The 21,858-nt window shown below is 40.2% G+C and overlaps 1 protein-coding gene across 3 annotated transcripts in view; it reads right to left on the bottom strand.

Moving 5' to 3' along the window:
• The window catches only part of aebp1b (AE binding protein 1b), a 136,382-nt gene that overhangs the window by 28,136 nt on the left and 86,388 nt on the right, over positions 1-21,858 (bottom strand). For all 3 annotated transcript variants that reach the window (XM_059966947.1, XM_059966937.1, XM_059966956.1), the window contains 3 exons: positions 17,946-18,055; positions 6,511-6,659; positions 1,899-1,983 (listed from right to left, as the gene is read on the bottom strand). In XM_059966947.1, coding sequence (XP_059822930.1) covers positions 1,899-1,983; positions 6,511-6,659; positions 17,946-18,055 — 344 coding nt within the window. The remainder of the gene's footprint in view (positions 1-1,898; positions 1,984-6,510; positions 6,660-17,945; positions 18,056-21,858) is intronic.

Raw genomic sequence — 21,858 nt, 5'->3', positions numbered from 1 at the left:
AGAGGGAGACAGAGAGATCAGGAAAGGGAAAAGAGGTGTCAGAAATGGACCAAGTGAACTCTAGGGCAGGGTGGAAGTTGGATGCAAAATGGATGAAATTGATTAGCTCAGCAGCACCAATTCAGTTCTCAATGTAGCAAAAGAAGAATTGGGGAGCATTTCCAGGGAAGGCATGGACTTCACCACATGGCCAATGAAAAGGCAGGCCTAGCTGGGGCTGACGCAGGTGAGTTTGCAGAAAGTGGGAGGAGCCGGAAGAGAATTTGTTGAGCGTGAGGACCAGCTCTGCCAGATGGAGGAGGGTGGTGGTGGTGGTGGAGGGGCATTCTGCTGTATTCCCCCCCCTTTCCAGTACTGGTGAAGTGTCTTGGCCTAAAACGCTGACTGTTCATTCATTTTGATAAATGCTGCCTGACCTGCTGAGCTCCTCCAGTGTTTCATGTGTGCGTTGCTCTGGATGTCCAGCATCTGCAGACTCTCTTGTGTACGTGACTAACAAAAGAGCCTGTTTTTCATTTGTGTGGCTGATCATGCTTTGTTCATCTTTTGTTTTTCTTGGTTAGATTAGTTAAGTCAGGTGTAGAGATTGACCCGTTATGGTGGTCTTGGTTAGATTAGTTAAATCAGGTATAGGGATTGACCTGTTATGGTCTTGGTGAGATCAGTTAAGTCAGGTGTAGGGATTGACCTGTTATGGTCTTGGTCCACGAGGCAGAGGTAAACATATTCACCTTTTAAACTCATTTTAAGAACAGTGCAAAGGAAGGTTACATTACATGGACGGGGTAATTATCCGAATGTAAGAAACAACCATGAAGCAACCACATATGTCATGAATTTTATTAACTCTCAACCATCAGGGTCTTGAACCGATGTCTTGAACATTGAGAACTTTATGCCCCATCATTGAAATTTCCCACAACCTATGGACTCACTTTCAAGGAATCTTCATCTCATTTCTCAATAGTTATTGCTTATTTATGTATTATTTTTTTCTTTCCTTTTATATTTGCACAGATTGTTGTCCTTCACAAAAAGGTTGAACGCCCTAGTTGGTGCAGTCTTTCACTGATTCTATTATGGTTATTATTCTGTGTGGATTTATTGAGCATGCCCACATGAAAATGAATCTCAGGGTTGTATATGGTGACATATATGTACTTGGATAATAAATTTACTTTAAACTTTTTGAACTTTGTATGTGTCAATCGTTTTGATAAAACGGCCCATAATATCCCTCCACTTCCAGACGCACAAACATCTGTCAATTTGTCTGATGTACGTGTGTCTGGGTGTGTGAGACCCATGCACAGTGCTCAGCTCTGATTTAGTGAGTGTGATGTCCACGTGTTATGTTTACACACACAGTACCTGAACAAGCAAGTTCTAAGTATTCGTCCACTTATATCAACATCCTCCAAGAGGAACCACAACCCTGTTGGTGGGTTTGGAGGCTTGCGTGCCTCAATGACCCGGAGAGCTGTGCTGGCTGGAGTCAGGGCCTCGTGCTTTGGCTCTCGGGAGGGTCACCCATGCCAAACAGGTCAAAGGGTCGAGGCCAGACTCAGAGTGGTCCACCGGTCCTCCAGGTTCGGGGGATCGGCTCAGGGCTAAAAACCCTGACTGGTCAAACAAAGCTGATATGGGAAAAGCAATGAAGAATCTTTCTACATCTGTGTGTGATGCTGTTCCTGAGTCTCCACCCGGGACTTGCATGAAAAATGAGAGGGAGCTACTGGCATGATGTCGGAAGCCCTGAACACCACCAGGACCAAAATTAGACTCTGGAAAGGCAGGCAAAGATGGAGGACCTTTATTGCCCTGAACGCTAGTGGCCTAACAAGCAGTAAATAAATTATATCCATATAATTCAATGATATACACATTGAGACACATACCCAATCGTAATACCCGTCTGTGTATGTTATCCATGTACGACTGTCGTTGCTGAACTGCACGTAGTATGTGTTCACCCAGTCATTGCTGTCAAGACAGAGAACCAGCTGTTAGTATCGAGACCTTCCCGTGACTACAGGAGTCTATCCGTTTATAGGTTGACGGTGTTGTTAAGAAGGCATACGGTGTATTGGCATTCATCAACCGTGAGATTGAGTTCAAGAGTCATGAGGTAATGTTACAGCTATATAAGACCTTAGTTAGACCACTTGGAGTGCTGTGTTCAGTTCTGAACACCTCACTACAGGAAGGATGTGGATACTATAGAGAGAGTGCAGAGGAGATTTACAAGGATGTTGCTTGGATTGGAGAGTATGCCTTATGAGAATAGGTTGAGTGAACTCAGCCTTTTCTCCTTGGAGTGATGGAGAATGAGAGGTGACCTGATAGAGGTGTACAAGATGATGAGAGGCATTGATTGTGTGGATAACCAGAGGCTTTTTCCCCAGGGCTGAGATGGCTAATATGAGGGGCATAGTTTTAAGGTGCTTGGAAGTAGGTACAGGGGGGATATCAGAGATAAGTTTTTCACAGAGAGTGGTGGGCGCATGGAATGCACTGCCAGCAAAGTTGGTGAAGGAGGATACAACAGGGTCTTTTAAAAGACTCTTAGATAGGTACATGGAGCTTAGAAAAATAGAGGGCAATGCACTAGGGAAATTCCAGGCAGTTTCTACAGTAGGTTACGTGGTCAGCACAACATTGTGGGCTGAGGGGCCTGTAATGTGCTGTCGATATCAAACCTTCACCAGCAAATGCTGGCACTAACATGATTTGACTGTTAAGCACTTATGAAGAATACTCAAATGATGACTCAGGATGAAACATATTTTTAAAATGAGGAAAATCAGGATGTAAATGCCAAAATCACAGAAATTGTCAAGGTTTAAAAGAAGATGAGTTAATCAGGAAGTTGAAATTAGATAATTTCATGATTGGGTTTTAAACGCGGTATTTGTAAGAAGATTGCTGCAGAGATTGTGGTGAACAGAGCTGAAGAAACATTCTGATGAGATCTGCATTAGGCGATGCAGGAAAGGGGGAACTATGTAGGGGATTATGCTTACATTTTGGGAACAACAAAAAAACGTATTAGTAAAGTAGACAGTGGAAGCTGGCTTGAGGAAAGAAAGTATGGGGAGGTGGTCATGAATGAAGGATTGCCTGTTTGAATAGCACAACTTCACCCCTTCACCATCAGATTTCTGAATGGTCCATGAACACATGAACTCGACCTCATTATTACCTTTTTTTTTACACTATATTTATTTATTTTTGTAATTTATAGATTTATAAAAAATGCCTTTTCACTCCACTGTTGCAAACTTCATGTCAGTGATAGGATGCATCTGATTCTAATTCTGAGCTTTCTCGTGTCACAGGACTGCTGTAAAAATGCATTACACAAGTCTTTAACTTTCTTACCGAGTGTAAAAGAGGGGTCAGGAGTAAAAATGAAATTAAAACACGAACTGGGAGTTCACATGATGAAGAAGGTTAAGGGCAGAGAGATACAAATGCTGTCAGATGCAGAGGAAGGGTAATTGAAAGACAAACAGGGAAGCTGATGCAAATCTGAATGAAAACAGAGGTTACCTGACATTAATATTTCCATGTTTTGCTTGTATTATATAAAATGCATACAAGTAATAATAGAGTATGGACAGTCAGAGTATGGACAATGCTGCCAATGCCAATACCTTCTACTTTCTTCAAAGTCTGCGATGATATCTAAAACATTGACAAACTTTGATATTTAGTGGCGAGTATATTGACTGGCTCCATCACAGCCTGGTATGGAAATACCATACCTTTGAATGGAAAATACTACAAAAAGTAGTGGATACAGCCAAGTCCATCACAGGTATTAACCACATCTACATTGAACATTGTTGCAGGAAAGCAGCATCCAACATCAGGGACCCCCACCACCCAGGACATGCTCTCTTCTCACTGCTGCCATCAGGAAGAAGGTACAGGAGCCTCGGGATTCACACCACCAGGTTCAGGAACAGTTATTATCCCTCAACCATCAAGCTCTTGAACCAAAGGAGATAACTTCACTCAAGTTTACTGGCCCTATCATTGGAATGTTCCCATCACCCATGGTCTCACTTTCAAGGACTCTTCATCTCACGTTCTTGATATTTATTGCTTATTTATTTATTATTAATATATCTGTAAGTACCTGGGGTGCATCTGGACAACAGACTTGAGTGGAACACCAACACGGAGGCTGTGTACAAGACGGGCCAGAGTTGCCTCTACTTCCTGAGGAGACCGAGGTCCTTTGGAGCATGCAGGCCTCTCCTTCACATGTTCTACCAGTCTGTTGCCAATGCAGTCTTCTATATGGTGGTGTGCTGGGGCAATGGCATCAACACGGGTGATGCCAACAGGCTCAATAAACTGATTAGAAGCGCTGGCTCAGTTATAGGAGTCAGACTGGACACACTGGAGGATGTGGTAGAACAAAGGACCCTATGGAAAATTCTGGCAATTCTGGACAATGTATCTCACCCTCTGCATGCCACCTTGGCTGAACTGGGGAGCACTTTTAGTAACAGACTAAGACAACAGCTCTGCTCCAAAGAGTGCCCTACAGGGTCATTCTTATTAGGCTCTAGAATGAATCAACCTATACCGGGGAAGTGATGACCCCCTCCGATTTGCTCTGTTTGCCACATCCTGCTGTCGCAGACACCCTGTGTAATACTACCGTCACTTATCTGGAAGACCCATTACTGTATAACATCACGATGATTCTTGCACCACCATCTTATCAGTGTGAACTTGGAAATTTTGTAAATCTTGTCATCTTTGACTTGTAAATCTTACATATCTTATTTTTAAGGCAACTTATTTTTTTATTCTTTCTTATTTATAATATTTGTTTATCTGTGCTACTGTGACATTGTAATTTCCTTTGGGATCAATATAGTATCTATCTACCTTTTTGTATTTGCATAGTTTGTCGTTTTAGGCACACCAGTTGAACACCCAAGATGGTGCCATCTACCATGGTTATTATTCTATCATGGATTTATCGAGTAGACCCACAAGAAAATTAATCTTAGAGTTTTATATGGTAATATATATGCACTTAAATAATAAATATACTTTGAACTTTAAAAAGGCCGTGACGGGATTTCTTCAAGCTTTACTGCTGTACTTGTTCTAATAAGGCTCCCACAACTGCATTAAATAGGAAAATTAACCAAGAGGCAATAAAAATAGACACATAAGTGTACATTTAAAGATTTTGCATGACTCAGAAAAAAGTTAAGTATTAACGATACTTCCCTGATCTTGCCTAATGGTAGACGTCACAGAAGAGATGCAATAGCTGATGATTAGACATCAGCAGTGTGAAAAATTACAAATATATTAAAACAAAAGTTTTTTTTTCCTTTTAAAGATGCTTGACAATAACTAGCTTGATGCAGATACTGCAAGGGGTTTGTAGATTGTGTTTCAAGACCATACAACAGAAAGAGAACAAACTAATACGTAAACATTTGATGGAACTGGATGATGTGAAAGTGATTTGATAAGAGTGTGGCGACCCACTTTCTACGCAGGCGAACCGGCTCACAAAATGGCGCGCGTGTTGGCAGAGAGGCCAGCCCCAAAATGGCGCTGGGTCCTCTTCTTCACCAGCAAGGGGAGAAAGCCCATGCGCGGGAAGAGACTTTTGTAATGCACCTCTGATGGCATTTCCGCCCGGAGAGGGCGGGATCGGAACTGCGTAAAAGCCAGTGTCACGAAGTTTGAATAAACCAGTCTCGACTGCAACTTACAGACTGCGTGTTGTTATTTCTAGCTCTGTGCATAGCACATCACTACAAGAGTTCCCATTTTAGTGACAGTAAGGACAGAGTGCTGAAGGAACTGATGGAGAAAAGAACTAATAAATGGTTGGCCACTGTATAGTTTACAGAAATGGTTAGCCAAGAGCAGAACTTAGTGAAAGTCATATGAGAGCAATTTGCTTAGAACGGGACAGTATGCAAATATGAGTAAAACATTTCCAGTTCGCTGAAACAGGGATAAATATCATAGTCAACCAAATAACCAGCAGTAATCTGTATAATCTGGTTATAATCTGTAATTATAGATTAAGTCAGAACTTTAAAGGTAGTGGAGAAGCAACGACTAGTTCTTCCTATGGTTTCACATATTATTCTCAAGATAAACTTTTTTGAGGATACTATATCCTCAATGCATCATTTCAAACCATATTTTCTCTTCATTCCTGATATTCCTTCTCCTTGGAAATTTTCTTATATTTAAAGAAAACTCAGCACATGTACCTTTAAAACTATGGGCTGTTGCCTTAAGCACTGATTCAAGTTGGAAGCCATCATAAATTCTCCAATAAAGAACTTAATTCGCGACTTTCAACATGATTCTGTCTGTATATATATATAAACTATATATTAGGACTCGGAAACATTTTGTTTCATCATATCACAAATGCAACACTCATTAGAGCTGAAAAGCAACGAGATGACAACTTCAGCCATTAACGAAGTGAAATATTTATCAACATACTGGAGCATTGAATCCCGGCCCTGTGTGATAACTCCACTGAATTCAACCAGCTTTCGGGCATCAACTTCAATCCATTGTGATTGGTCTTCTACTTGAGCACACCAGGCCCCGTCATAGAAGTCGTCTTCCTCCTCATTTTCAGTACCTGCCTGGGAAATGATAGAAGCAATTTCAATTACACCACTTCTTTCTAAAACTCATTTTCATTTTTACTCTTTGGGTAACCATTCGGGGCTAGTAACACTAGTGGTACTTTGCAAAAGTAAAGTTGAAAGGCCCGGAATGGAACCCTTGTTGGTTTTACAATCTATGTTGATATTGAGTGGATTGGAACTGGGATATAAATCAGTTTTCTTACATCCGATTGGTAACTCGTGAGCTGTGAGCTCTCCTTATAATGCTGGGATAATCATTGCCTTGTCTGTAAGGATTTAAAATCCAGTGCTAATCCCAGTGAGTATAGTCAGCACACAGACCAGCTGCTATGGAAACAGGATTCCTTATTACACTTCACAATAAAGAGGTTTTATTTAATGTTCTACACTACAAGAAAGAGAAATCCTCCTTTAAGATTATTTTCCTTTATAAACACAAGAGATTCTGGAAACCCAGAGCAACACACACAAAATACTGGAGGAACTCAGTAGGTCAGGCAGCATCTGTGGAGAGGAACAAAGACCCTTCATGGTGAGCTTTATAAACACATTTTCCTTTATAAACTTAGGGCAGGTGACAATACTGGGAAGACAAGAGGGAGAAATTTCTTTCACCTGTTAGCAATTTCGCAAGCCATCATTAAGTAAGCACAGCCCCATATAACAGATGCAGTAAGGTCAGATGTGGTTCTCATTGTGTCAATGATTTGAGTGTTGGACACCGAGGGGTGATCCCAAAGAAGTACATAACATCATGAGGGGCATAGATAGGGTGATTGATCTTTTTTCCAGTGCTGGCAAATCAAAAAAAAAACTAGAGGACATAGTTGTAATGTTAGAGATGACAGGTTTAATAAGAAAATGAGAAGAAACTTTATTTTTACACAGTGAGTGATAAATACACCACCAGAGGAAATGAGGCAGGTGCATTATAAATATTTAAGTATCTGGATGGTAAGAGTTTAGCAGCATATGAGCCAAGTGCTGGAAAATAAGATTTGCTTGAAAGTACATATGGGTCAGCATACACAAATATGGGCCAAAGGGCCTTTTCTGAGCTTTTTGACTCTGACACTATGATAGTGAGTTGGCTGATAGCTCTTTGTATCTCATTTACGTTAGTACTTTTATCCTCAGAATAAGGAACTACAGGATGAGTAGGTTTAATTGGAGCGTGACAAAAGCAGATCTTACCAATAGTTGAGGGATTGTGGAGAAGGGACCGTGCATGTGACTTAATGTTTTTAAGGCGAGTTTGGTAAGGGGTGTTAATATTTGAATTAGTGTACAAAAGAAAAGGGTTTGTTGGGATTTGGGAAAATAATGGGTTGTTTTACCCTCATGAAAGGTGAATAGTATCAACAGGACTGAAAAGACCAACAGTACATAGTAATGTAAGTCACCAACAGTGATCTATAGCTGTTGGTTTCCAATCGTTCAGGAGCCAAGGAACTGACAATAAAAGTGACTTGACTTGACTTGAATAATTCAACCTTATCTTTTAGAACTTGCAGCCTTACCTGACAAGTTCTCCCTCCTTCAGACCTGATGAGAAACTGACCCAAACCTTATCTTTGTTACTTCAGTTTAAGGATAATTCCTCCTTCTTTTCACTTCCACACCGATAACTCCCTTCAAGAATAGAATGTGAAAATTGGAAAGCAAAATATTCAAAATGGCTTTTAGAAGCCCCTTCTCAATGGATGTGGGCCTTGGATTTCAATAAGTTTGATTTATTTAACTGCATTCGTGTTAGACATCAGCATCCAGAAAAGATGTATGAAACAGCTCCAGCTTGAGACTTTGCTGGCATTTTTGTGATCTATGTTCTTTCAGATGTAGATGTTTTCTCCAGGAGTATGAAGATTACTCCCTAAATAGCTTTTCTTCCTGCCAAGTGTCAGGCTGCCCTTGACATTTTAATACACAACTAACTAATCCAGAGTTAGCAACACAGAAACTTTATGGCTGTTCTCTGATGTCCTCCTCACTGCTATGGCAGTGCTAAAACAGCGTAAGGTTACAAATTTCCTTCTTTCTTTTGCAATGTTTTTATTAGTTTCTACATAGAAGAATACAGAGTACAAGAAAATGTATATAAAAGGTCTAAAAATATTTTAAAAAGCTACCAATTACATTATATCTGTTCATAATAACAATCACATTACCCTGTATTCATGTAAGTTAATCAATAGTTATATTGAACTATACTAATTTATTACAAAAAAAAATCTAACCCTTACCAAGACCGAAGCTGTTCATTAAGGAAAAAATAAGGTAAAATAACTTCTCATATAATAAAAATTAATAATAGCCTACATCTGAGTTTAAACAACGAAATGAAGTTTTTGAAAATAATTCAGAAGAGGTCCCCACAATGTTTGAAAGTCTTGATGAGATTCAGAAATTGAACAGCGAATCTTCTCTAAATCTAGTCATGACATAACGTCACATAACCATTGAGCATGGGTAGGAGGAGAAACATCTTTCCATTTAAACAAAAGTGCCCTCCTAGCTAAAGAGCTAAAGGCCAAAACAAGTTTTAAAAATCTGACTTGGACGTATTATCATAGCTGTAGAAGAATCAATACTGTTCCGCATTAAGTCATGCTGAGTACATCAGAGAATGTTATGGGAGGGGTTAATGTGTATATCAGATAGGTGGGAACAGGATGTATGTGAAACTGGGGAGCTGGATGCATGACGGAGGAGATGTTACTGAATCATAAGCAACACACACAAAATGCTAGAGGAACTCAGCAGGCCGGGCAGTATCTATGGAAAAGAGTAAGCAGTCGACATTTCAGGCCAAGACCCTTCCTCAGTTTGGATTTCCAGCACCTGCAGATTTTCTTGTGTTTTTGTTACAGAATAATAAGTTTGCATAGTGCAATGGGAAGTCAAGGAGTAAAGCACTTAAAGTATAATGTTAAAAAAAACAGAAATTGCTGGAAAAACTTTCGGCTGGTTAGGCAGCATCTGTGCTGTGAGATAGAGAGTAAACCCTCCAGTCATCCAAACCATCAAAAGCCAGTTCACTTGTCTTCAAACATTTGTGGGGAATCAAACTAATTGAACCATCAAACTAAGGCTGGGATTTAAGAAGTTGTTCAAGGCTGTTGTACAAATTTGAACCAATATAAATTTGTTAATTTTAAAATTATTAACTGTATTTATGCAGCTTTTTTTCAAATAGTTATCAAGTTTGATAACTTGGGTTGAATGGCCTAATCCCACTCCTGTGTCTTATGGTCTAAATTTTATATTGTTGATAAACACATGTTTGTTCAAAATAATCATCAGAAAACAGAATTTCTGCCTAAACTGAGGGGGAGTTTTATTAACCTACAAAAATAACATTGATACATATAACTCACTGCCTGGAATTAGTTTCTTCATTTTTAAGGTATTTGCGTAGACATTAGTTTTTGCCAACATGCAGAACTGCATTTGACGATGGGTTTCCATCAATCTAACAAGATGGATAGTAGATGTATCTTGTAAAGTAAGTTACAGATACTTCTCCAGTACTGTATACACTAATGTCCCCGAGCAGTAAGGCAGATCAATACCTCCACCCACTAACCTACCCCACCACCACTACTTCATAATTCCTGTCAAACTCATCTTATGTTCAGACACTCCCATGCCTAGAATCACTCTATGTACATAAACTATCTTACGCACTCATATTTATTGTGTTTTTATTACGATTGTGTTCTTTATCTTTTGTGGGGTTTTTCCCGTGCTTCATCAGGTCCAGACTAGCAATTATTCTGTTCTCCTTTACACTTCTATACTGGAAATTAGATTGACGTTTGGATCTTGAATTCTTGGTTGGGTTATAAATCAATGGGAAATAATGGTGGTCATTTTCCACCATTTTCCACCATTTTCTGGTCGCATCATGGGATATTACCCTGAGCTCATCCACATGGAACACTGTCGCACAAAAGCGGCATCCATCACACAGGACATGGTGTCTTCCCACTGCTGCCATCAGCCTCAGGACTCACACCACCAGGTTCAGGGACAGTTATCACCCCTCAGCCACCAGGCTCCGGAAGCAGAGGGGATCATTTCACTCAACTTCACTCACCCATCACTGAATGGTTCCCACAACCTATGACCTCACTTTCAAGGACTCGTCATCTCATGTTCTCGATATTTATTGTTTATTTATTTATTTTTCTTTTGTATTTGCTCAGTTTGGTGTGCTTTGCATGTCGGCGTTTGTCCGTCTTGTTGGGTGCAACCTTCCACTGATCCTAAACGAGAGAAAATCTGCAGATGCTAGAATTCCGAGCAACACACACAAAATGCCAGAGGAACTCAGCAGGCCAGGCAGCATCTATGGAAACGTTTCGAGCTGCGACTCTTCATCAGGACCCAATGAAGGGTCTCAGCCTGGAACGTCGACTGTTTACGCTTTTCCACAGATGCTGCCTGACCTGCTGAGTTCCTCCAGCATTTTGTGTGCATTGCTCACACTGATTCTATTATGTTTTTTCAATTTATTGTGTTTTGCAAGAAAATGAATCTCAGGGTTGTATATGGTACTTTGAACCTTTGAGTCTTTCCTTCATATTCAGATATCTGTACTTTCTTGTCCTGTCAGATACCACTGTTAAAATAGGGTTTCCTAGTGCTGGGGTTGTGATGGATCAGTGAATCTGTGCATATTACAGCCTGTTTTCTCAATGTTAGTACTGGATTCAACAGTGGCTGGATGGGAGATGCCAGAGAGTACTGGTGGATAACTGTTTGTCAGGTTGGAGGCCGGTGACTAGTGGTGTGCCTCAGGGATCTGTACTGGGTCCAGTGTTGTTTGTCATATACATTAGCGATCTTGATGATGGGGTGGTAAATTGGATTAGTAAGTATGCAGATGATATTAAGATAAGTGGCGTTGTGGATAATGAAGTAGGTTTTCAAAGCTTGCAGAGAGGTTTAGACCAGTTAGAGGAGTGGGCTGAAAGATGTCAAATGGAGTTTAATGCTGATAAGTGTGAGGTGTTACATTTTGGTAGGACTAATCAAAATAGGACATACATGGTAAATGGTAGGGCATTGAGGAATGCAGTAGAACAGAGTGATCTAGGAATAATGGTGCATAGTTCCCTGAAGGTGGAATCTCGTGGATAGGGTGGTGAAGAAAACTTTTGCTATGCTGGCCTTTATAAATCAGAGCATTGAGTATAGGAGTTGGGATGTAATGTTAAAATTGTATAAGGCATTGGTAAGGCTGAATTTGGAGTATTGTGTACAGTTCTGGTCACCAAATTATAGGAAAGATGTCAACAAAATAGAGAGTACAGAGGAGATTTACTGGAATGTTATCTGGGTTTCAGCACCTAAGTTACAGAGAAAGGTTGAACAAGTTAGGTCTTTATTCTTTGGAGCGTAGAAGGTTGAGGGGGGACTTGATAGAGGTATTTAAAATTATGAGGGGGATAGATAGAGTTGACGTAGATAGGCTTTTTCCATTGAGAGTAGGGGAGATTCAAATAAGAGGACATGAGTTGAGAGTTAGGGGGCAAAAGTTTAGAGGTAACACAAGGGGAAACTTCTTTACTCAGAGAGTGGTAGCTGTGTGGAACGAGCTTCTAATAGAAGTGGTAGAGGCAGGTTCGATATTGTCATTTAAAGTAAAATTGGATAGGTGTATGGACAGTAAAGGAATGGAGGGTCATGGGCTGAGTGTGGGTCAGTGGGACTAGGTGAGAGTAAGCGTTCTGCATGGACTAGGAAGGGCCGAGATGGCCTGTTTCTGTGTTGTAATTGTTAGATGGTTATTAAAAACAGGTTTTTATGTTTTACTCTGTTTCTCCAATACATGCAGCCGTGGAGGAAGATTTTCCCACCAAAGTATCTCCCACTTTGACTCATTAGTTAAAACGGGAGGTACTTGTTTGATCCTGCTTGACTCGACCCTTGACTTGACCCTGCAGTGGTTCACAGTACAAGAAAGTATATCAGGATTTGGACTCTGCATTTTCACACCCAACTAGAACATTTGATAATATTTAGCTTGCAGATTTAGTGTAAATATTGAATCAAGTTCTGTGTCAGATGCAATGCATACACAGAGCAGAAAGCCCACTTGTGGTCAGCCCAAAGAGATTTTGCCGAGTGCCGCCTGTTTTCTGGCGCTGACATATCAAGCAGAAAATATTTACTCTTGCTTGTTGGCATCAGCCAGCTTCTGGCAAAGTCACAGTATGTTTTCATCTGAAGTTGGCTCACTGAGCCGAAGATACTGCTTTCTAGAATAACTCAGCAGGAGATGGGCAGTGTGACAATGATGAGCACATCTGTGTTTAGAAGGCTAAACAAAAAAATGTTCTAGGCTTTCTTTGTAAATAGATTTCTACCTAGAGTTTATCATTTCCAGCCTTCACTGCTGGAACTGTCCCTGAGCTGAGGCAAAGAAAACCTTGAAAGTATTAAAAGACAAAACACAACAAAACTGGAGCAGGAATAGGGACAAGAGTCCCTAAAAATTTGCTGCACTACTTAATATTGTAGGGTCCTGAGGCCTGACAAGCCTGCCCCACTATTTAATATTAGAAAAACATAGAAACATAGAAAACCTACAACACAATACAGGCCTTTCGGCCCACAAAGTTGTGCCGAACTTGTCCCTACCTTAGAAATTACTAGGCATACCCATAGCACTTTATTTTTCAAGCTCCATGTACCTATCCAAAAGTCTCCTAAAAGACCCTATCGTATCCACCTCCACCACCATTGCTGGCAGCCCATTCCACACACTACCCCTGACATCTCCTCTGAACCTACTGCCCAGCACCTTAAACCTGGGTCCTCTTGTGGCAACCATTTCAGTCCTGGGAAAAAGCTTCTGACTATCCACACAATCAATGCCTCTCATCATCTTATACACCTCTATTAGGTCACCCCACATCCTCACACCTCATTAGGTGTTGGGCCCTGAGGCCTTACAAACCTGCCCCACTATTTAATATGGTCAATGCTGGCCTCAACTGCATTTCTGTTTTTCAGATCCCTCTATTTCTAAATCTATAAAATATTTATCCACCTCCACTTTAAATAATCTGGCTTCTACCATCCTCCAGTGCAGTTAATTCCAGATATTCTTGACCTCCTATGAGAAGCAATTTCCTCACGCTTTAGTTTGAAATGACTGATCCCTTTCCTTGTTGCTGCCTCCCCTGGTTCGAAACGCCTTCGCCCATGAAAACATTCCAGTCTCCTCATTAGGTTCTTGCACATTTGAATAATGTCACCCCTCATTTGTTTAACGAATACAGACTCAAACTCATTAGGCTCTGTTGGTACAATGACGCTCCTGTCCCATGTGTTAGCCTGGTGACTCTCCTTTGTACTGCCTCCTGTGTAACTATATCTCATTTTCAGGTAAAGGAACAAAAACTGTAACCAGTATTCCATGTTTGTTATCACCAACACCCTGTAGAACTGTAACCAAACCTTCCTATTCTTAACCTCCAACCCGTTTGCAATAAAGCCTACATGCTATTTGCTTCCAAAATACCATTCGCTATCTAGGATCTGATTCAAGGACAGGTAGATCCCTCTGTACTTCGAGAATAATTTGTCCTTTGATCTCTTTTACTGAAGTGCATGACTTCATGCTTCCTCGCACTAAATTCTACATACCCATCTTCTGCCCACTCACTTTATCTATCTGTATCGCTTATCGCTATCCTTGTTGCTATCCTTATCGCAACTTGCCCATCTGCATATTTTTGTGTGATCAGCAGATCTGGAAACCTTACATACAATTGATTCCTCACGGAAATGAATGGAATTATTGAAAAACTGATCCCTGGCGTACTCCACTAGTTGCGTAGATTGAGTCTGAAAGGGACCCATTTATTCCAACTCCCTGTTCTCTATAAGGCAGACAGCTTTCAGTCAGTTTTAATGTACTTCCTCTGACATGGGCTTTCAATCTACGTAGCAGTCTCTTACAAGGCCACTTTGGTAAATGTCTTTTGGAAATCGAAATGCTCTACAGATGCATGTTCCTCTTTATCACCTCTCCCTGTTACATCCTCAAAGAAGTCAAGCAAATTAGTCAGACATGATTTACTTTTCTGTAAAAGTTGACTAAGTTTAAATATACTTTGCTTTTGTAAATAATCAACTTTTTCCTCTTAGCAGCTTGGTTCCTTAAGGTTGTCATAAGTGGGGGTAGGGGTGGGTGAGGGTGTTGTTGTTGTAGTGGGGTTAAGCTCCCACTAGCTATTAGTGAGGGCCGGAGTCATAGTGCTGAGGATGAGGTAGTTGGTTTACAAACACAGTGAGTCTGTGAGCAAGGAGAGGCTGATGACGGGGCAAATTTGCAGTCAACAGGGTGAGCTGCGATGTGAAAGGTGGACAAAATCAAAAAGGGTGATGAATACAGGTTTGGAGGCGTTAGGTTTGAATGCACACAGAATACAGAACGAAGTGGATGATCTCGTAGCACAGTTAGAGACTGGCAGGTATGATGTTGTGGACATCACTGAGTCATGGCTGAGGGACGACCGTAGCTGGCAGTTTAACATCCAAGGATACACCTTGTATCAGAAGGTCAGGCAGTTAGGCAGAGAGGGTGGGGTGGCTCAGTTGGTAAAAAATGAAACCATACCCTTAGAAGGAGGTGACATGGGATTGGAATGTGTTGAATCCTTGTGGGTAGAGTTAAGAAATTGCGAGGGTAAAAAGACCCTGATGGGAGTTATAGTCAGGCCTTTGAACAGTTGCAAATATGTGGTTGACAAATTACAACAGGAGGTAGAACAGCACACCAAAAAGGCAATGATACAATGGTGTTGGGGGATTTCAATATGCAGGTAGTTTGGGAAAATCAGATTGGTGCTGAATCCCAAGAGAGGGATTTTGTAGAATGCCTACGTGATGGCTTTTTAGAGCAGCTCATGGTTGAGCCCATTAGGGGATCAGCTATTCTGCTATTCTGGCTTAGGTGTTGTGCAAAGAGAGTTTAAGGTAAAGGAATCTTTAGGAGACAGTGATCATTATATGATAGAATTCACCCTGCAGTTTGAGAGGGAGAAGCTAAAGTCAGGTATATTAGTATTACAGTGAAGTAAAGGGAATTACAGAGGCATGAGAGAGGAGATGGCTGGAATTGAAAGGAAAGGAACACTGACAGGGGTGATGGCAGAGCGGCAATGTCTGGAATTTCTGGGAGAAAATTCAGAAGATGCAGCATAGATATTGTAATCTAAAAGCAGGATAATGCAACCATGGCTAACAAGAGAAGACAAAATCCAAAGAGAGGGCATATTATGGAGCAAAAATTAGTAGGAAGTTAGAGGATTGGGAAGCTTTTAAAAACCAACAGAAGACAACTAGAAAAGTCATAGTAAGGGAAAAGATGGAATACAAGGTAAGGTAGCCAATAATATTAAAGAGAATACCAAAAGTTTCTTCAGTTACATAAAGTATAAATGAGAGGTGAGAGTGGATATTAGACTGCTGGAGAGGTTGTAATGGTGGACGAACTGAGTAAGTATTTTGCATTGGCCCTCACTGTGGAAGACACGATCAGTCTGCTGGCCGTTCTAGAGTGTCAGTGGCAGAAGAGAATGAATTTACCATCACTAGGGAGAAGGTGCTTGGGAAACTTGAAGATGATCCACACCTCAGGGTTCAGAAAGAGGTGGCTAGAGAAATTGTGGAGGCATTAGCAATGATCTTTCTAGAATAACTAGATCTGGGAAAGAGGCAGAAGAAAGGAAATTATAGCCTAGTTAGCCTGACCTCAGTGGTTGAGAAGATATTGGAGTCGATTGTTAAGGCTGTAGTTCTGGGGTACTTGGAGGCACATGATAAAGTAAGTTGAGGTCAGCACGGCTTCCTTAAGGGAAAGGCCTCAATAGAGAGGATGCTTCCTATGGTGGGGGAGTCTATGACCAGAGGACAGCCTCAGAACCGAGGGATGTCCATTTAGAATGGAGATGAGGAGGAATTCCTTTAGCCAGAGATTGGTGGATCTGTGGAATTCATTGCCACAGGTGGCTGTGGAGGCCAAATCATTGGGTATATCTTCAAAGAGCAGTGCCTAAGGAAGGCAGCATCCATCATTAAGGAGCCCCACGACCCAGGACATGCCCTCTTCACACTGTTACCATCAGGAAGGAGGTATAGTAGCCTGAAGGCACACACTCAACGATTCAGGAACAGATTCTTCCCCTCTGCCATCTGATTCCTTAATGGACTTTGAACCCATGAACACTACCTCACTACTTTTTTTATTTTTGTTATCTTGCACTACTTATTTTAATTTAACTATTTTATATATATATATACTTAATATTACTATGTTTTTTCCTCTATATTTATTTATCATTGTACTGCTTCAAAGAGCTAAAGTCAGGTATATCAGTATTACAGTGCAGTAAAGGGAATTACAGAGGCATGAGAGAGGAGATGGCCAGAATTGAAAGGAAAGGAACACTGACAGGGATGATGGCAGAGCCGCAATGTCTGGAATTTCTGGGGGAAATTCAGAAGATGCAGCATAGATATTGTAATCTAAAAGCAGGATAATGCAACCATGGCTAACAAGAGAAGACAATATACAAAGAGAGGGCATATTATGGAGTTAACAAATTTCATGACATATGCCGGTGATATTAAACTTGATTCTGATTTTTAATGCAGTGTTTGATAAGTTCTTGATTAGTCAAGGCATGAAGGGTTACTTGGAGAAGGCAAGAGATTGGGACTGAGAGGGGAAAGGTAAGCCATGATGAAATGGTGAGGCAGACTCGATGGGCCAAATGGCCTAATTCTGCTCCTATATCTTATGGTCTAAACACTGAGGCAATTATTCGAATCTGATCAAATAAAGAGAGCTCTGATGTATCTTTGATGAAGCAAATAGCTCTTGTTTAGTACTTGAGCAGTTTGTCAGAAAGATTTTTAATGACTGGTTGTGCCCGAATATGTTTTCTGGTGCAGGGAAACAAGAAGTTTTTCATTAGCTACTTCTGGACTTGGTTTTTGTGATTTTTTTTTCATTTCATGCTACATTCTTATGAGCAGAAATAGCAGCTTGAATCAAAATAACTCAGGTTTCCAGTTGTGTCATAAGAATGTAACAAAACAGGTCATTCAGCCCCTCAAATCTGCCCTGCTGTTCAATATGAACATGGCTAATTTACTCAAACTTCAGTTTCTTTTCTGTGCCAGATCTCCAGAGCCTGAACTCTTCCATCTTTCCAGAACTGACAGTAGCAACTCGGAACCAGCCAGAATCGGCCTTACCTGCATATTAAGACGAACACGTTGAGGACCAAGTCCATGTCGAAGGAAAGATGATGCTAATAATTGGTCATCAGCTACATGGTGGGACTCAAGACCCAGAGGAGGACATTCTGAAAAAGAGAAATGGGAACAGATGAACTAGAACTGGGAGAATTGTAATTTGACCGACTGTACACAAAGTCACTGCTCCGTGTGGTCTATAGAATTTGTAATTTCTCTCAATTAATCTCCTCCTGAATTGCCTAAGTATTAGAGGTATTATAAAATATCCTCAAATATAATCTTTTATGGTCATAATAGAAACTTCTGGTGTAGAATCATAGAGTACTACAGAATAGAAATAGGCCTTTTTTATTCCGAAATCTTTTTTTACTAATGTTGATTCAAAAATTTCCTCATATATATGGCAGAATAAAAATCCTAGGTTAGGTAAAATATATTTACAGAAGGCAAGGGAGGAAGGCGGATTGGCATTGCCTAATTTTAGATCTTATTATTGGGCAGTTAATATCCGATATTTGATATGTTGGTTAAAGGATTGGGATATATCTTTTAGCCCTCATTGGGTGAACTTGGAAATTAAATCTGTACAAGGATTTGCACTGGGTTCTATTTTAGGGACTTCTCTTCCCTTTGCTCTTTCTAAATTGCCGAAACAAATTGACAACCCCATAGTTAAACATACTTTACGTATATGGTTTCAATTTCGGAAATTTTTTGGGTTGACTCAGTTTGTTTTAAATATTCCTATTGTATCCAATTGTTTTTTTTAATCCTTCTATTATAGACCAAGCTTACTTAGCTTGGAAGACTAAAGGATTATTATGATTTTCTGACTTATTTTTGGATAATTGTTTTATGTCTTTTGAGCAATTATCTAATAAATATAATTTGCCTAGATTTCATTTTTTTAGATATTTACAGATTAGGAATTTCTTAAATACTGTACTTCCTACTTTTCCAAATTTTGTGTCTTCAGGCATTTTGGAGAATTTGTTTGAACTAAGCCCCTTTCAAAAAGGGCTAATATCAAAACTTTACAATATAATTATGAAGATACATTCAGAGCCCTTTTACAAGACTAGAAATGATTGGGAAAGAGAACTTAACCTTACTATCCCTATTGAGAATTGGGATAAAATTCTTCAATTAGTTAATACATCATCTATATGTGCTAAACATTCACTAATAAAGTTTAAAGTTGTGCACAGGGCTCATATGTCCAAGGATAAATTGGCTCATTTTTATTCCTATATAAATCCTATTTGTGACAGATGTCATTCTGAGATAGCGTCTTTAATTCATATGTTCTGGTCGTGTCTGCTTTTGGAAAAATATTGGAAAGATATTTTTGATATTATCTCTGCGGTATTGAACATTGATTTACAACCTCATCCTATTACTGCAATTTTTGGTTTACCAATGATGGACTCACTCCATTTATCCTCTTCTGCTTATCGAATGATTGCATTTCTTACACTAATGGCTAGAAGATCTATTTTGTTGAATTGGAAAGAAATTAATCCTCCTACCATATTTCATTGGTTTTCTCAAACTATATTATGTCTAAATTTAGAAAAAATTAGAAGTGGTGTATTTGATACTTCTATTAAATTTGAAAAGATATGGAGACTATTTATTCAATATTTTCATATGATGTAATATGACCCTGTTCCAGGCCTATTTGATTTTCCAGTTTTGATTCTATATATGTTGAGAGGATCGGAGTTGATGACACTGATGACTTTTTATTTTTGTGAGATATTATAAACAGCCCTTTTTTTTCTTCTTCCATTTTTTCTTTTTTTGTTTTTTTTCCTTATTAGTTACTAGATTATTAGATTAGTTTTTTGCATATTTTTTTCTCTTTTTTCTTTTTTCTGTTTTTTTATTATATATTATGATATACATAGGTTTGCCTTGTTTATTTGTATATTGTATCGTCTATGATTTGGGAATACCCATTTATACTGTAATCATTGCTTATATATTCTTTCATGTTCAGTTGAATTGTGTATGTTTGTAATCCCATTATCTATGTACCAATTTTATTTTGTTGATATTAATAACAATAATAAAAAGATTGAAAAAGAAAAGAATAGAAATAGGCCCTTAGAAACATAGAAAACCTACAGCACAATACAAGCCCTTTGGCCCACAAAGCTGTGCCAAATATGTCCTTACCTTAGAACTACCTAGGCTTACCCATAGCCCTCTATTTTTCTAAGCTCCATGTACCTATCCAGGAGTCTCTTAAAAGACCCTATCGTATCCGCCTCCACCACTGCCGATGGCAGCCCATTCCACGCACTCACCATTCTCTGTGTAAAAACTGAACTCTGACATCTCCTCTGTACCTACTTCCAAGCACCTTAAAACTATGCCCCGTCGTACTAGCCATTTCAGCCCTGGGGAAAAGCCTCTGACCATCCACACGATCAATGCCTCTCATCATCTTATACACCTCTATCAGGTCACCTCTCATCCTCTGTCACTCCAAGGAGAAAAGGCTGAGTTCACTCAACCTATTCTCATAAGGCATGCTCCCCAATACAGGCAACATCCTCGTAAATCTCCTCTGCACCCTTTCTATGGTTTCCACATCCTTCCTGTAGTGAAGCAACCAGAATTGAGCACAGTACTCTGAGTAGGGGTCTGACCAGGGTCCTATATAGCTGCAACATTACCTCTCAGCTCTTAAACTCAATCCCATGGTTGATGAAAGCCAATGCACTGTATGCCTTCTTAACCACAGAGTCAACCTGCATAGGTGGACTCGGACCCCAAGACCCCTCTGATCCTCCACACTGCCAAGAGTCTTACCATTAATGCTATTTTCTGCCATCATAGTTGACCTACCAAAATGAACCACCTCACACTTATCTGAGTTGAACTTAGGCCCATCTATTCTGTGCTGAACTATTATTCTGTCTAGTCCCATCGACCATAGCCTTCCTCTCCGTGTATTTATCCAAACTTCTCGTAAATGTTGAAATTGAACCCACTTCTATCACTTCTTCTGGCAGCTCCTTCCACACTCTCACCACTCTCTTAGTGAAGAAATTTCCCCTCATGTTCCCTTAAACATTTCACCTTTCACCCTTCACCCATGACCTCTAGTTCGAGTCACTTGACCTCAGTGGAAAAAGCCTCCTTGCATTTGCCCTATCTGTATCTTTCACAATTTGTATGCCTCCCCTCACATAATCTAATCTGAGATTAGATCATCTCCCCTCAGTTTCCTATGCCCCTGAGGCCTATTCAACCTTTCCTTCAAGTCTAGCAACTTCCTTGTAAATTTTCACTGCACTCTTTCAGTCTTATTGATACCTTCCTGCAGCTAGGTGACCAGAAGTGTGTGCAATACTCCAAATTAGACCTCGCCAACAGCATAACATCCCTACTCCTGTGGTCAGTACTTTGATTTATGACTCCCTTTAGAACACTGCTTTCATGGAATTATGGATCTGCATTCCAAGATCCCTCTGTTCCACCACCCTCCTGGTGCTCTACTCTTCACTATGTAACTCCTACTCTGGTTTGGACTCCCAAAGTGCAGCACCCTCACACTCATCTGCACCTGGCATTCTTCCAGCTCGTCTAGATCCCGCTGAGGTTCCGTTTCTGGATTGGTGCTCCGCAACCCAGTTCAGGTACGTACAGATGCAGCTTGGAGGCATTCGTGAATGCAAGTCCTTCACCAGAGACCTCTGCACAAACGTCTAGGACAGGCTCTCGAGCAGAGAACTTCTCTGTCAGAGGTACATTTGTTCGTAAAATATTCAAAACAAGGCCCTGCCTGAGTGCATGCAAACAGATCTATGGAAATAGTACAAAGACAATCGCCAAGTTATCCACAGTAGTTAACCTTCAACCAGTATTAGTCGAAGAGTGTGTATGGTCCTTACCACAT

Source organism: Hypanus sabinus, chromosome 1 (genome assembly GCF_030144855.1).
Source record: "Hypanus sabinus isolate sHypSab1 chromosome 1, sHypSab1.hap1, whole genome shotgun sequence".
NCBI lineage: Eukaryota > Metazoa > Chordata > Chondrichthyes > Myliobatiformes > Dasyatidae > Hypanus > Hypanus sabinus.
This window is presented reverse-complemented; position numbering and strand designations above follow the sequence as displayed.